The following is a 14,981-nucleotide window of genomic DNA, read 5'->3' as shown; positions in this document are numbered from 1 at the left end:
GTTCGGACTTGACTCTGCTTGTCGTTAGTCTTCTTTTTATTTTTAAACAAGCACGAAACTAAATCTCTTAAAAGCATGAATCAACTCTTAGTGTTTTTTTTATTCTCATAACGTATGATAGTATTATCAATAATCATAATAATTCATATAAACATTATTTCTATTTATTCCTTATTACACGTTCTTAGTAATGTTGTCGCGCGGGATACCACGGTGAATTATAGAGGAATTGTTTTTTTTCTTTGCTTGTCTTTCTTTTTCTCTTTACACGTATCTCATCGGAAGTACATTCTCCTCGTTTCCAAGGAAAAAAAAAAAGATCTGGTCGTTTTCCTCCGCAGATTATCTCGCTTATGTATGTTACACAGTATATATACATAATGTATATAAGCACATGAGCAGTATATATATTATACATATATATTTTCGTCCATCCCATATAAGTTCACGTATTTTTTTTCTCTCGCGCGCTCTCTCTCTCTCATTCTCTCTTCATCTATCTTTACTTATTACCCATCTCTCTCTCTCTCTCTCTCTCTCTCTTTCTTATTTTTCCCGAGAATATAACAAATATCTACGCATAATGTAAGGTAAATTCCGCATGGTATTTCAAGTATAAGATGACCCTGCAGTACATTCAAGTTTTCATTGTTTCATTATTTTAAATAGTACATGTGATATCTAACTGTGTCTCAATATGCTTATTAATATATATATATATTCATCAATATATTTATTTATATATTTATATTTATATTTATATATATATTATGTCGATCTAGATTTCTACCATGTTGCGAACAACTTCCGTCGCACGCGATACGCGTGACACGTTTTAATAAATTCCTTTTCCTTTTATAATGCCTATTTTATAATTACTATATTATACATAATTATATATTTAACGCAAACGCGACAGTGCGACGAACGATCAAATACACTTTTGTATTTCGACAATCTCGGTTCTCCAAATATGCACGACTTCAATCCGAGATTCGACAAATGATATTACACACACGTAACCGCACGTCGCATCGCCCCGTTAATTTTTTTAGCTCTCTTTTATCTTAACGGTAAATACGAAATACATGGCCTTACAAGATGATCGCTACAATCGTATGTTCATCCCTTCTCGTATTAGATAATAAAAAGGATCATTAATCGTCAACCAAGATCATTTTTGTTACGAAACTTAAAACCTTAATGAATCTGCTCCAGATAACGCGTGAAACTCAATCAATTTAATTTAGCTATTCTGATTTGCCTGCGATCCGGTGTCAGTGGTATCCGTTTGTTTGCAGTTGCCTGTTTTGCAAACAAAAAACACGGCTCTGAGCCATATTGCACTCACAATTAACTAAGAATTATAATGACTAAAGTCCGAATTGAACGTCCGTATACATTGTCTATATGTTGAATTTACACTTTTCCCAACTAGAGCTCAGCTCATCCGTCATTTATCACCCTATGATAGCGAGATCATAACTACGCAAATTAGATATTAAATGATAACTGAGAAATCAGCAAGCAACTAATGTTGCAACTAAACGTGGGAATTTAACGAAAACGTTACAGCGTTATAGATGCATTAGGTGAAATTAATGCGATTATTTATCATTAAAAATAATTTGCTTACGAGATCTTTTTGTCAACAATATTACTTTGCGCACAGGACACATCCGTGCTACTATTGAGCGCAATGTTTCGATTATGAAATTCAAAATACCACTCCGGATCCACAATGAAACCACGCAAATCATCATCAGAGCAATAGTACAAATAATATTCATTCATACAAAAATTACACGTGAATCAGTAATTCGTGTAAATCAATGGTCGATAGGACTACAATTATCACTCAACTTTATCATGCTTTGATTCACATTTGGAAAATCGCCATGCACATTGGACAAGCTGTACTTAGAAATCAAAGATACACATTTTACATACTATCGATAATACATTTTACCCGATGTTGTATTATATGCGCTATCGATTTCTGCTGAAAATTTCGCTGATCAGCGAACGCATACGAGTGCACACTCACATGAAAAATAAGATATGAACATAATAATGCAAGACAATGTTGCCATTATAATTAGTGCCTCTGTTAAGATTACACGTTAAAATTACGGAAGGTTACTAAAGTATAACGAAGAGAAATCATCACGTGTCCATCACTTAGTCGCAAAGTTCTGATGTTTCTCCGATGATCTTTTTGCACGAATTTGACAGGAATGCGCGCTACGCATTCCTTATCCTTACACGCGATCGACATACTTATCAAGTACAAGCATAAACAAGCAAAACCAAACTTTGGATAATACACCGCCATTATCGCACAAGGAACGGTCAATGTCGATGCACGTTTTACGAGCGATCGCTATGCACGTCACGAGCGATCGCTGTATACTACGTTTATCGTCACCAAGAAGGTTCACGGCGAGTCATGTGAAACGAAGATGTTTGCAGCTGCTGCAGAATCGCGAGCGGACGTTGAGACACTGATGATTTACTAGTGATTACTGGTGACGTATAACTCACTGGTCCAGGTCCTCGACGAAAAAACGACGAATGACGAACGAATCTTCCGCGCAATTGCTCGGCACAATCGTATTTTAAGCATACACACGCGTGCGCGTGTGTTAAACGTTTTCAAAGATCACCCGTCTTTCTTCCGTTCCTTTCTCTTCCTTCTCGTTTCTTTCTCTTTCTTCTAATAAACGTATGCTGCTTCTTCTTCCTCTTCTCGAACATAACGGAGATTTTCTCGTCTCTCTTTCTCCTAATATGATGTCAGTACACCAGGCGGTGTCGGTACAACCACCGTGTGCTGCGGTACCACCACAGGCGGTGCTGGCGGTGCTAGCGGGTGTCCGACCAGGACTGCGGCTGCTGCCGGGATCGGCAAGACGCCGGATTGCGGTATGGCCGAGGGCGTGCTGACCTGCGTCGGCGGTCCTTCAGCCGCGTGCTTGCGCAAGTGTCGTAGCATATTGCCCTTCTCGACGAAGGTCTTGCCGCAGTCCGGGCAACTGTGCGGCCGCTCGTCTGAATGCGAGCGCCGGTGCGAGACTAAGTGTCCTTTGCACATGAAATCTTTGGGGCACAGGTCGCAGCGGAACGGCCTCTCGGCGTTGCTGCCTTTATTGTGCGATCGCATATGGAAGAGAAGATTGCCCTTCAGCGGGAAACTCTTGCCACATTCTGTGCACACGAATGGACGTTCACCAGTATGGCAACGCATATGATTCACGAGATGTTCCTGTAACAGAGAATTATGAAGGCGACATGAGTGATACCATCTATCACGAGCAAAGTTATTTAATTCGACAAATACAGTTCTGGCTAAAGCAAAAGTTGAAATAAACAACCAATCTCAATTTCGTAAAATTTTATATAATATCTTATTAATTTTACATACATTAAACAAAGAAGATTTATATGTTCAAAGAATCTTTTTTTTTTTTCTAATAAATATAAATCAGAACTGCACAGAGAGTGCTTAAAAAATTGGAATCATTAATAATTCAATTTTTTTCGTAAGCGTATTACAGTGAAACGTATTAACTTAAAAGTGAGATGTTCGAGAAGCCAACGTACCTTTCTTGTGAATGGTTTGGAGCACACGTTGCAACAATGTGAGGAATCTCCGGTATGTTGACGGAGATGATTATTTAGATGTTCTTTCCTAGTGAACGTCCTCTGGCAGAACTCACACCTATGTGGAGATTCGCCAGTGTGGATGCGCACATGATTCGTCAAATGCTCCTTACGAGTAAATGACTTGGAGCAGAAGTGGCATCGATGTGGCGATTCGCCTGTGTGTTGACGCACGTGATTGGTCAAATGTTCCTTCCGCGTGAAGGATTTGGTGCAATACTGGCACTTGTGCGGTGACTCACCCGTGTGCTGCCTGACGTGGTTCACCAGGTGATCCTTCCGCGTAAATGCTTTCGGACAGTATGAACAGCGGAAGGGCGTCTCCCCTGTACATATTTTACAAGCGAATTCGCAACGTTTGAGGAAAAAAAAAAGAAGAAAATGTTTCCGTCATTCAGAACTCAGTGGAGTTATCCTGCACAAGGCGAGTTTTGCCTGACGCAACGCACAGAGAGGGCACAATATCGAATGGAAACATGGCAAATTCAAGAAATGGATTTAAATTTTAAATATGATCTCAATTTGCAGTAAGATTAATATATATTAAACTTGAAACTTAAATAAGTAAAGTTTCACGTAAGACAACTGTAATCAAAAGACAAGTTGCGATGACTCGTCTGATATTTTATATATTCTCGAAAAGTTCAACAATATTCTATGAATTTAATTTAAAGTAATCTAATATATACAGACTTAACAGATAATTGTCTAATATTACAAGAAATATTACTTATAACATTATTCGTTGTAAATATCTAATAAATTGATTATTTTGCCATTTAGGAAGAAATATCGATCACATACATTAAAAATTCATTAAAACAGTTGTGTGAATGTCTATTCGATATTGCCATATCTTTACGTTACATCAAAGGAAAGTCAACTTGTACAGCAATAGACTAGTATTTTGATATACTTTCTATATACTATATCATATATATATATATATATATATATATATATATATCAAATACTGAAATGCTATATTACGCTACTATCAATTTAAGCTTGAAAACTTTCCATCTCGCAATTAGACAAATACATATTGATGTTTTTCTTGTGAATCTCTTTTGTAATTCTGTGACATGCTTGAACTAATCCACAAATAATGCTCTCTATATTAACGTTAAAACTAAAACGTTCGGAGCTTCGAGACTTGTACCACGATGAGAGGTGAAGGTACGATGGAATGATGAAATTATTTACAAGTCTTCGAGATGCGTGAAACACAAAATTTGACTGACTGAATGTAAAATGAGAATTGCAAACATTCATAAATTATTGCGAGAGACGTTAAAACGTTGTTAATAAGAGGCATGAGAGCGGTGTATTAGGCAGAACAGCAGCGAAATGTCTCTGGAGGATGATTCAATGGCAATAAAGGACTTTGCAACGATCGGATCGAGTTAGGCGCGATGGTGCAAACGTTAAGAAACACGTACGATGAGAGCGACTGAATGAGTGAACTCATGGTGAAACGCTATGGCGATCCCGATCTAAATGAAGATCAATTCTCATGCAAATATTTGATCCTCAGCTAAATGCGTCACACAGACATATATACAGAATGCCGCACTTCTAACGGATCAATCATTGACGTTAGGTTTCTTAAATAAAAATGGTAAAACAGCAACTGTAATATTAAAATATCGAGACATTAAATTTTTAACAATAAAAGAGTTATACGATATATTGAGAATAAAGGATTTTTTGTATCGCTCTTTTTCTTCAAAAGATAAGAAAACTTAATAAAACTATTATGCATTTAAGTTTGTTGCAGTGTATTTTGATTTTAAAAAGATGTTTCATATCAAAAGCCACTTTTGACAAATTATTTGATTTTTACTGTAACTCTATATCACGATTTTTTTGCTAAAAATCGATTCCAAAATTCATCGAAGAGTTTTGCCACTAAAGCTGTGAATCCAGTGTAGCAACAAGTGTAGCAACCCATATGTAAGCCAGATTCAAGATATGTGAAATTGGAAGCGTATGGAGAGATGCGTCTCGACTCGCGATTCGATCGAACCACATAAATGTGCTGCGTGAATATTATAATACACGAGATGACTCTCGCAGTACCTAATTGACTCCCTAACTCTAAAAAAGAACAAAAAAAAAACAAAAAAAAAACAAAAATATTAATTGTCTCGTTTTTTCATATATGTTAAAATATATCACGAAAATATAACAACTACTCTTAATAGAGATAATTATATCGGTTGCCCGTGAAGTGAACATCTGCCAACCGCTCTCACCTGTGTGTTGGCGGATGTGATTAACAAGGTGTTCCTTTCTGGTGAACGATTTGGAGCAGAAGCCGCATCGATGTGGAGACTCACCCGTGTGCTGGCGAACGTGGTTGAGGAGATGCTCCTTTCGCGTGAACGTCTTCGAACAGAAGTCGCAGCGGTGCGGAGTCTCGCCCGTATGCCACATTATGTGGTTCGTGAAGTGCTCCTTCCTCGTAAACGACTTACCTGTACACAGTGGCGATAAACAGAAAAACCGAAAACAGGTGCATTTCATTAGATTGTAATGTCTATAGATAGATAGGAATAAATACGTATAAACGTGGGACGATTCCAAGACCAAGAGGGTTTTCCGCAATAGACATTGTTATTCACAAGCGTTATAAATTATTCGTTATTCGTCATCATTTTTTTAAATTATCGTGATTGCCATAATAGAGAAACGAATTATGAGAGATGATTTGCTCCTTTTTGTACATAAAAGAGCTTCAAGAAATCAGATTTAAATCATTAAATCTAATCTCTTTTAATATGAAATATATAAGTTGATTAAAAATTACAACTAAATTGCAAAGAATGCAATGAGGCGAAGGGGGATTATTCAATTACTATCTACGTGATTTTCCAAATTTGCTAAATTTGATGTAAAATACATTTTTATCAGTATTTTTAAACTCTGAGATTTCCCCGAAAGTGCATTTCTCGAAGAAAATTCAACGAAATTGCAGCGTAGCCGAATTGTCCTCTTCTAAAAATGTCAGCAGACAGAGTCAACGTGCACGTGTATGTATACATGTAACACGTGGCATATATAGATCGGTGCGCATGCTTGCAATCCTCTGTTGAATGAAAATCCAAATTTCGAATTTCCCACTGTGTTACACGATTCTACTCCATACGCTCGCGATTGGAACAAAGTTGCTGTAAATGTAATTATCAGCTAATCGCTCTTTTAACGTGCAACCGAACGATTTTGTGCTAATTTTTTGAAATACACCTTGTAACAAGATACATCCCGATTCATGACAATATTCTTGCAAGGCGCAAACGAGATCTTTGAACCTCGCGATAAACACGCAACGCGTCGGTGATTTTAACGGAGATTCTTGCTAGAATAATCAAATACGTACGAATTTTCGGATAAAATTACATTAAATCAAAAATGACAAACGGGTGTCCGATGACGCGATAAGATCAAGTTCACCCTACTCGAAACGCAGAAAGAATCAAGGAGACGTGCAACGCGAGGCCAACGATCCTGGCAAGCCGGTCGTGAGAGAACAAGGAGCCCGCCTTGCCGAATTCGATGTAATTTCGCCGATAAAATGGCACACGCGAAACGCGAAGAAAGCGTCGAAGAAAAAGAGGGGATTACCGAGGAAGGGCGACGTGCAAAGCGATTTTACGTGCGTGCATGCGAGAGGGATCAGCAAACAGCGTTTATACGAACCGCTCAAATTTACGAAATAGCAAGTCATGCCATCACAGTTCACGGCCAGACGTTGGGTGAGAAATAAAGGGCCCCCCTTGTGGAGAGCCGGCCGGCGGCAGGAGGCTCGCGCGATTCCCGAGGACTGAAGAAGGAAGAAAGGGGTTCCCCCGTCGTCGTCGTCGAGCGGGTGGACGGACGGACAGACGGGCGGATGGGGGCGGGCGGACGAGAGGGCAAGCGCACCGACACGATTCTCTAAGGTTGCGGAGGGGCGCCTCCTCGCCACCGCGAAGGAATGCGCACGACCCGCGCCCCGCGGGAGAGCGGCCTGGACGGGCCGGGACCGGGCACGGGGGACGAGGGGCAAGAGGGACGGCTACTCGCGATGCGCGATCAATTCTCGCGAATTTTATTTCACCGCCGCGTATACCCGGCTGCGACCGACGACGATGGTAGTGGGGGAAGCCGCCGCTCGTACAGTGCGTTCGACGTAACTCTGCACTGCATCGCGCGATGTGCCGCTAGACTTAAAGAGGGATTTGTCAAATCTCATCGATCGCGGGAATGTCCACGCTGTCGACGCCGTGCGCCCGTTTTCCTCTCGTGCACGTCGTGATAAAGAGAATCTTATTCTCTTTTCTTTTTTTTTTCCAAATATGCAATATTGTAATAAAACATGTGTTTGCGGGGGTTGTCAGTTTGATGGGGATTAACGCAACATGCCAAGAAAGAAAAGCTGAAATAGCTATTTCGAGGCTTACAATGCGTTCTCTGGAAAATGTACACACTGTATCAGTTCTTATGCCCACGCGGAAAGTAAATCATAAAAGCTGCATGTATGTGTATACGTTATGATCCTATTAAATATTGTTACAGCAAAATTAATACATTTATTTTAATGAAAAGCTAGGGTCCATAAATTCAAACTTAATGTTTTGGGGGAAATAATTTTAATAATAAATCTTGATTTTTTAACTAGAATTTTCTCATAGATATCATACTTCTTTATATTTGCATACATTATTAATATTAAAATTGTGAAAACAACGAAATTTAGTTATGGGAATGTCATATATTAAATTAATAAATAAGTCAACATTTACGGAGGAAATTTTATAATAAGAAACATATTTTTAAAAAATTTGGTAAAATCAGAAAATGACAAAGTTTGTTATTTTTCAATTATAAATTTCTAGGGTTAATTTAAAGTTTGAGATTCAAACGAGTACTCTTATATTGATGGAATGAATACTATTGTTCCATTGAATAGTATATTCGAAAATATTGTTTTAAATCATGATGTGTGTGATGATGACATTTAAAGAACATTGATTACTGATACACAGAGTAGTAAATGTATTGGGTCAAGGAGAGTATATAATATAATATTTTACTTACCTTGTTAAAGCTTCAAATGTCACGAAATCTATCGTGTATTTCGCAATTCACATTTCCCGTGATAAAGTAATTTAGTGACAACAAAGATTTACATATTTTATCGCAGAATAATCCACGAAGGTCAATTCGATATTAAATATAATAAACCACTATGTCATAAATATGTTTCATGAAGCGAGATTTAAAAGATATAGATTACGCGGAAAAAAAACTAAAACTGGAAGAAATCACGTTAATTTAGAATTAAGTTAGTTTCTGGAATCGTCCCATTAAGTAACAAAATCTTTTTCGTCATTCAGACACTGATAGTATAAATATTTAACTTTTATCGGATATGAATCCTCAAGCAAAGTTTGTCGTTCAGTCGTTTAAGTCGCGTAGAAAAAAACGTGAAAATACGGATTGTGTCACTCACCGCATATCTCACAACGGAACGGCGTGTCGTTCGTGTGCGAGCGCATGTGGTTAGCAAGATGCTCTTTGCGCGTATACTTCTTGCCGCAGGCTTGGCAATGATGAGGGGTTTCTCCTGTATGCCACATAACATGGTTCATAAAGTGTTCTTTGCGAGTAAAGCTCTTCTTGCAAATATCACATCGATGTGGAGTCTCACCAGTGTGTTTGCGAACGTGATTTACCATGTGTTCTTTACGGGTAAATGTCTTCGAACAGTATTGGCATCTGCAATGTACGTACAATTGTATCAAGACATTTCTCCTTAATATTCGTCCGCTGGAGCAAAATAATCAAGAACTTTGCAAAAAACGACACAATGAAGTAACAGACAAGTAAGAAAAATTTTAACGTTTGAGATATTTTAATATCATAATCGTTAATTTATTGATTTTTTGCATCGTAACTGTTGAAAAATCATTGTAACTTTATTTTAACCATTCTGCAGCCTGGAAAATTATAGGAAAGCAACTTACCTATACGGTGTTTCGCCGGTGTGGCATCTCGTATGATTATCCAAATGTTCCTTTCGTGCAAAGCTCTTACCGCAGACCGTGCAATTATACGGCTTGTCGGTGGCGTGTCTCTTCATATGACGTTCTAAGGAGGGCGCATTTGCGAACACGTGGAAGCAGACCGTGCATGTAAACATGGATCCGCCCAAATGACACTTGCCATGACGCGTCAGATCGTTCGCATTGGAGAACGCCTTGCCGCACACCTGAAATCAATTTGGAAGTTTAATAATGAGTCACACTTCACCATGTTTGGAAAGCATCATTCGAGTATAAAGGATTCACCGTACCTGGCAGGTGAACGGCTTTCTCTCGGTGTGATATCTGCGATGCACGATAAGCTGATAACGAAACTGGAAGATCTTGCCGCATATCTCGCACGAGTGGCTGCCAACCGAGACGGGCGACGCGCTCGGGCCAGGCGTCGCCTCGCCGTCACTCGACTTTATGTCGAACTTGTTCAGCTGAACTTGCTGAACGATCGGTGTTCCATTTTGTATCGTAGTGACCGTCTGCGTTGGAACGGTACTGCCTACGAGGGTCGTACTGGCCGCGATTTCGTTCTGCAACTTTCCGAAGACCTCGTGATACGCCAACAACTGGTTAATGTCCTCAACGTTCACCTATCGAGAGAGAAAAGGAAACATTGGTTTGAACATTATCAACGTGTATCGACTGCTGGATCGTGCCTAATCTCATTTGCTGCTTTGCGCACCTTGTACATGTTCTGCACCATCTCGACACCAAGAGTCTTCGCCAGATCCTGCTCGTTTCCGGCGCTTATTTTCACGACTGACCCGTCCGCCGTTCTCACGTCCATCATGTGTCCACCCGGTTTCAAGTCAGGAACTTGGAATCTGTAAGAAAGGTCATGTGTTTATTAATATCACGAGTCTTACAATACGGAGGAAAAGATTAATCCAAGATTGAGCACGTACTGGGTCATATTCAGCTGCCGCAATTCCTTCTCCTTTTCGGGCTTCTCGGAGTTGTTCTGGTTTCCCCCCTCGTTAGTGGAGTTCCCGCTGATGCTGACCCCGATCTGCTGCTGCTGCTGCTGTTGCTGCTGCTGCTGTTGCATCAAGCTCTGTTGAAGATCTTGGGGTGGTTGTAATTGCAGATCGCATTGAACTTGACAATGAACCTGATTGTCGCTGCAGCGCTCGGTGGTGCAGCTACCGCCCTCGTCCTTGACTTTGTTGTCGTCACGCTGCACGTTCTGGCTGTGCGACGTAGGTCCGTTGTTCTGGGCGTTCTGGTGATTCGACATCTGGTGATGAGACTGCTGCTGCTGCTGCTGCTGCGGCGGCGGAGGTTGCTGCTGTTGCAGCTGCTGCTGTGCTTGCGCCTGCATTTGTTGTATTTGTGCATGCGCGGCCTGCAGGTGACTAACACTCGTCGGTATATGTGCGCCGTCTAAATTAAGGCCGGGAAGAGATACGGGAATCTGTCGAACAAAACGCATATCTCTTATTATTATCATTATCGTTGAACCGGCTATAGTTTAATCGAAAATCGAAGGTTAGCAAAGTAACTTATGCAGGCTTATAATGGTCTGAACTTTTTCGTACTTTAAATTGATCTTTCAAAGTTTTTCACAATCAGAAACATCCCATCGAAATCATCAATAAATCTTTGCACGCAAGATACTACGAAACAAGTGACAACTGATTGCAGAACAGCTTTTGTACAAGAGCGATGAGTACGCAACGAAATGAGAGATTTAAAAGAAAATTCTTTTTCGCGATCACGACGACAAGCGGGAGTTTCAGCTACGAGTTACATTCGAGCTCTTTTCGTATAGCATCTATTGTTATTTAGATTTAGATCAGTTGTCATTTAGAAACCGCGTCATCTACTCGCGCGTTCCGTTCTCGTAAAAGATCGCGCGCGTTACCGCAGCTCCTGCAAAATGTCCAACTACTACGAATCAGCAACAATGTTCTGTAAGCCTTATCCAGACCGTCATCATTACACGTAAACACGTGCGTGCCGCTACACAATTAACAAACCTGCGGATTCGACTGCAGGGAACCGTGATGGCTGCTGCTGCTAACCGAAGGCTGATGATGATGCGCGGCGGTTGACTGTTGCTGATGATGCGAGCTGGAAGTCAACGCCATTTCCTGGTTGAGTGAAGAGGCTGGCTCTTTGGAGGATGATGCCTCCCCACCGCCACCACTCCTATGCGAGGAGTTGTGGTGGGAATGGTGGTAGACCGAGACCTGAGATAGCGGTCCGGGAAACAGATTGGTGAGGACCCAATACTTAGCTACCGAGGAGGCTAACGCTACGGCACTACCTACACGCAGGTCCGCGGACGAATGGGGGGTACTCCCTATATTGCCAAGACCCACGGTCGCAGTAGCCAAACCACCTGGGTATGAAGGACGACCACTTTGACCCGCGTTTACATCCTACCGATATACATTCAGACATTTGTACAACATTGATAGGGCATGCAGCGGCATGCACCAGGCTGAAATCCAATCGACAAATGCGCCACTTTCGATACATATCTCACTCTCTCTTTCTAGTGCAACTTCCACGGCGGCTACAACGAGTATTCAGATGTTCGTGCCGGCAAGTAGGCAAGTTGGTGTTTTCTGTGCTATGTACAGAATGCGTATGACGAGGAAAGTGCTCTATACACCTGTCAAGCCATACAAACTAGTCGTAAATGGATACTCTGTTCTTGAAGCTTGCGTAAGTACACGAAAATTTGTTAGAATTTTCACGCATTAAAGTATTACGTACTATGACAGGAGAGAGAAGCAAAGTGCCAGTTAGAAGAGTAGAGAACTCCAAGCATAAGCCATATATTATGTATATTATATAAACAATGTGGTATAAGCGTTTCTAATCTACCAACTACAAACTACAGCGGTCTAAATGATCGTATCACAAAATTATGCGATAATAATAATGGCATGTTCTCAACATAGGTGACAAAATTGCAGCTAATGAACGTAAGTTGAACGTCACGTCAAACCAAATGTCATTAAACGCAATTACGAACCTCGAGTCGCAGAAACTTGCAAAAATTATAAATCTAATTTGACGTGGAACACGACTTATCAAGGCAAATTGAGGTAAGAGTAATCCAAGAATCAACAAAGCTCATTATACAAATGTCTCAATATATCCAACAACGGCACAGTGCGTCCGTGTGATCGTCATTTGCGCATTTGTAGTTTGGTGTATAGCCTGTCCGCGACTGGGTAGTGGTCTCACCTCTTGTTGTGCCTGCGTAGTCGCTGGCAATGCATGCTGCTCACTATTCATCTTCGTTCACTGAAGAATATCAATTAAACGTTTCTGACATACTTCATTTCTCATCCTGCAAAAATGCATTAACAAAACATTAATCTCAACTGTAACAACTACAAATACAAAGTTATAATATCGATATAAATTTTGATGATTTTAAAACTCTTGTAAGCTACTAGTCGATATCGAAACGTATGGCGACGTATGGGAATCGAACGCCGCACGCGTTTAATTAGCGTGTGAAAGCGGCTAGTCGCGCTAGTGGAGCAACAACGCGCGACGAGCGCGGGCAAACATATTGGGTTCAGCTTGACAACTTTTGTTGTACAATATCGATTTGCAAACGTGTCGAAATGCGCACCATATTGTTAGCGGGAGGTATACCTCGATTCTTTCCGACTCGCAACTCTCGCAATCTGGATGCGTGCGTCTGAAAGGACGCGATTTCGCGACTTGCGGGCGCGAATCCGGGGGAATTCTACGCGGCAGCCGTCGCGCCATTGGGGACCGAAACGCGCGATCGTTCGTTTAACCTCGAAAGCTCGGCCGTGCCACGGCGACGAGGCGCACCGCGCGTAATCGCGCTTCGGCCCGTGTCGTAAACGATCGTGGACGAGCAAATCGGCGCCGTTCGCGGATGATGACGACGAGGACGTGCGAGAATAACGAGGGGAACGCCGCGTTTCGACGCGATTACCGTTTAACCTCGCGGCGCTCGTCGCTCGAGCGAGCCTCTTGCGCGGCCGCGAGCTGGAAAGGGTGAGTCATCCTCGCGCGGCACGACAAAAGGCTCGCTCGTTTCAAAGGCCCGCCGTTTCCTTTCTTTCAAGCAAAAATATTGATATATATACACACACACACACATATATGTATACATATGTATATACATACTATGCGGGATTATCGTCGCGCTTCGCGCGACAGAAAAAAGCGAGGCGTAACAAGGCGGCCGAGGGGACTTAATGGCGTGACCGCCGAAACGGCCGCGACGATGAAACGGTCGGGCGCGTACCAGCGAAGCGAGCGAGCAGCAACAGCAACGGGCGCGGCAACGACGGCGGCCGCCGGGTACCGTCGGCCAGGCACCCATCGTCGAGCACCATTCGGCAATCTCGCGCGCATCATTGTCGTCGCTGGCTCGCTTGCTCCTTCGTTCGCAGAGAGCAACGGGGACAAGGGGCCGACAAGATGGACGTGCTACGCGGACTCGGGGCGAGGGGGCGATGGACGCGCGGCGTGGCGCGGTGCGGCGCGCCGCGGACTCGTCTCGTTAACCGGGGGTCGAGAGGGTTACGCGGGTAGGATTTACAACTCACGTGGTGCGCGGTGCCGTCGGTGGTTCTCGCATCTCGTTCTCCGTCGGCTCCGAGGCCGCCTCCTCCTCGCCTCCTTTGCCGCACACACGCACGCGATCACGCACACACACGCGCGCGCGAAAGAGCGAGCGAGAGAGAGAGAGACAGAGCGCGCGCGCGCGCGCGCGCGGGGGACGCGCGCTACGTCGACAAGCGGAGCGCGCGCGCGCACGACGGGAGACGGGCGGGCGGGCGGGGAGGGAGACCGTTCGGGTCTGCCCGTCGCGACACCGCTGTGCCGCGCTCCGTGGTCGCCTCTCTCGACGCCTCACCTCGCCACGGATGCCCACAAACAAATCACCGATAATGGCCACGCGCTCTCGCCCACCGTCTTTTCAACAGCCGCAACGGGCAGCCCGGCGAGGGCGGGACGCGGTACGGCCGTTTCTGGCCACGGCGAACGCCAAGCCGCGCGAGATTTTCACGGAAACGTCGCCGGCGGAGCCTGCGTGTGCTCGCGGTTAACAGAAAATACGACGACTGTCATGGCGGCCCCTCGCCCACCCCGCAGGAACTTACGCGCGCAGGGCATCGCCAGGTCGACCGTACCGCGACCGACTAGTCGGACGGTTTTCCGCCGGGAAAACGGCCGGTCGGTGTCACGAAATTAATTGCCCGACCAGTTTCGCGCCGAAATAACATC

At 43.0% G+C, this 14,981-nt stretch overlaps 1 protein-coding gene across 16 annotated transcripts; it reads right to left on the bottom strand.

Moving 5' to 3' along the window:
* Positions 1-148: 148 nt before the first annotated feature.
* On the bottom strand, positions 149-14,446 carry LOC105279531 (zinc finger protein 271). Of its 16 annotated transcripts, none has more exons than XM_011339379.3 (12): positions 14,300-14,446; positions 12,948-13,053; positions 11,726-12,130; positions 10,652-11,160; positions 10,429-10,570; positions 10,004-10,336; positions 9,675-9,919; positions 9,161-9,426; positions 5,922-6,143; positions 3,906-3,989; positions 3,604-3,821; positions 149-3,265 (listed from the first exon to the last, which is right to left on the bottom strand). In XM_011339379.3, the coding sequence occupies exons 2-12, from the start codon at positions 12,996-12,998 to the stop codon at positions 2,786-2,788; spliced, it is 2,955 nt and encodes a 984-aa protein (XP_011337681.1). In that variant the 5' UTR covers positions 12,999-13,053; positions 14,300-14,446; the 3' UTR covers positions 149-2,785. The 16 variants fall into 16 exon arrangements, with proteins under 16 accessions (XP_011337681.1, XP_026828068.1, XP_011337679.1 ...); XM_026972267.1 differs by having other exon boundaries at positions 6,006-6,143; XM_011339377.3 differs by having other exon boundaries at positions 3,604-3,989; positions 11,726-11,938; positions 12,020-12,130.
* Positions 14,447-14,981: the final 535 nt, after the last annotated feature.

This window comes from Ooceraea biroi, chromosome 9 (assembly GCF_003672135.1).
Source record: "Ooceraea biroi isolate clonal line C1 chromosome 9, Obir_v5.4, whole genome shotgun sequence".
Taxonomy (NCBI): Eukaryota; Metazoa; Arthropoda; class Insecta; order Hymenoptera; family Formicidae; genus Ooceraea; species Ooceraea biroi.
The sequence above is the reverse complement of the archived record's forward strand: the minus strand, read 5'-3'. Positions and strand labels throughout refer to the sequence as shown.

Excerpts from the sequence above, each read along its gene's own strand:
- LOC105279531 (XM_011339374.3), bottom strand. The coding sequence starts at position 12,998 with ATGAATAGTGAGCAGCATGCATTGCCAGCGACTACGCAGGCACAACAA. Across the intron at positions 12,131-12,947 it reads CTACGCAGGCACAACAAGAG|GATGTAAACGCGGGTCAAAG; the intron begins GTGAGACCACTA and ends GTATATCGGTAG. Across the intron at positions 6,144-9,160 it reads GTTCCGTTGTGAGATATGCG|GTAAGTCGTTTACGAGGAAG; the intron begins GTGAGTGACACA and ends CACTGTGTACAG.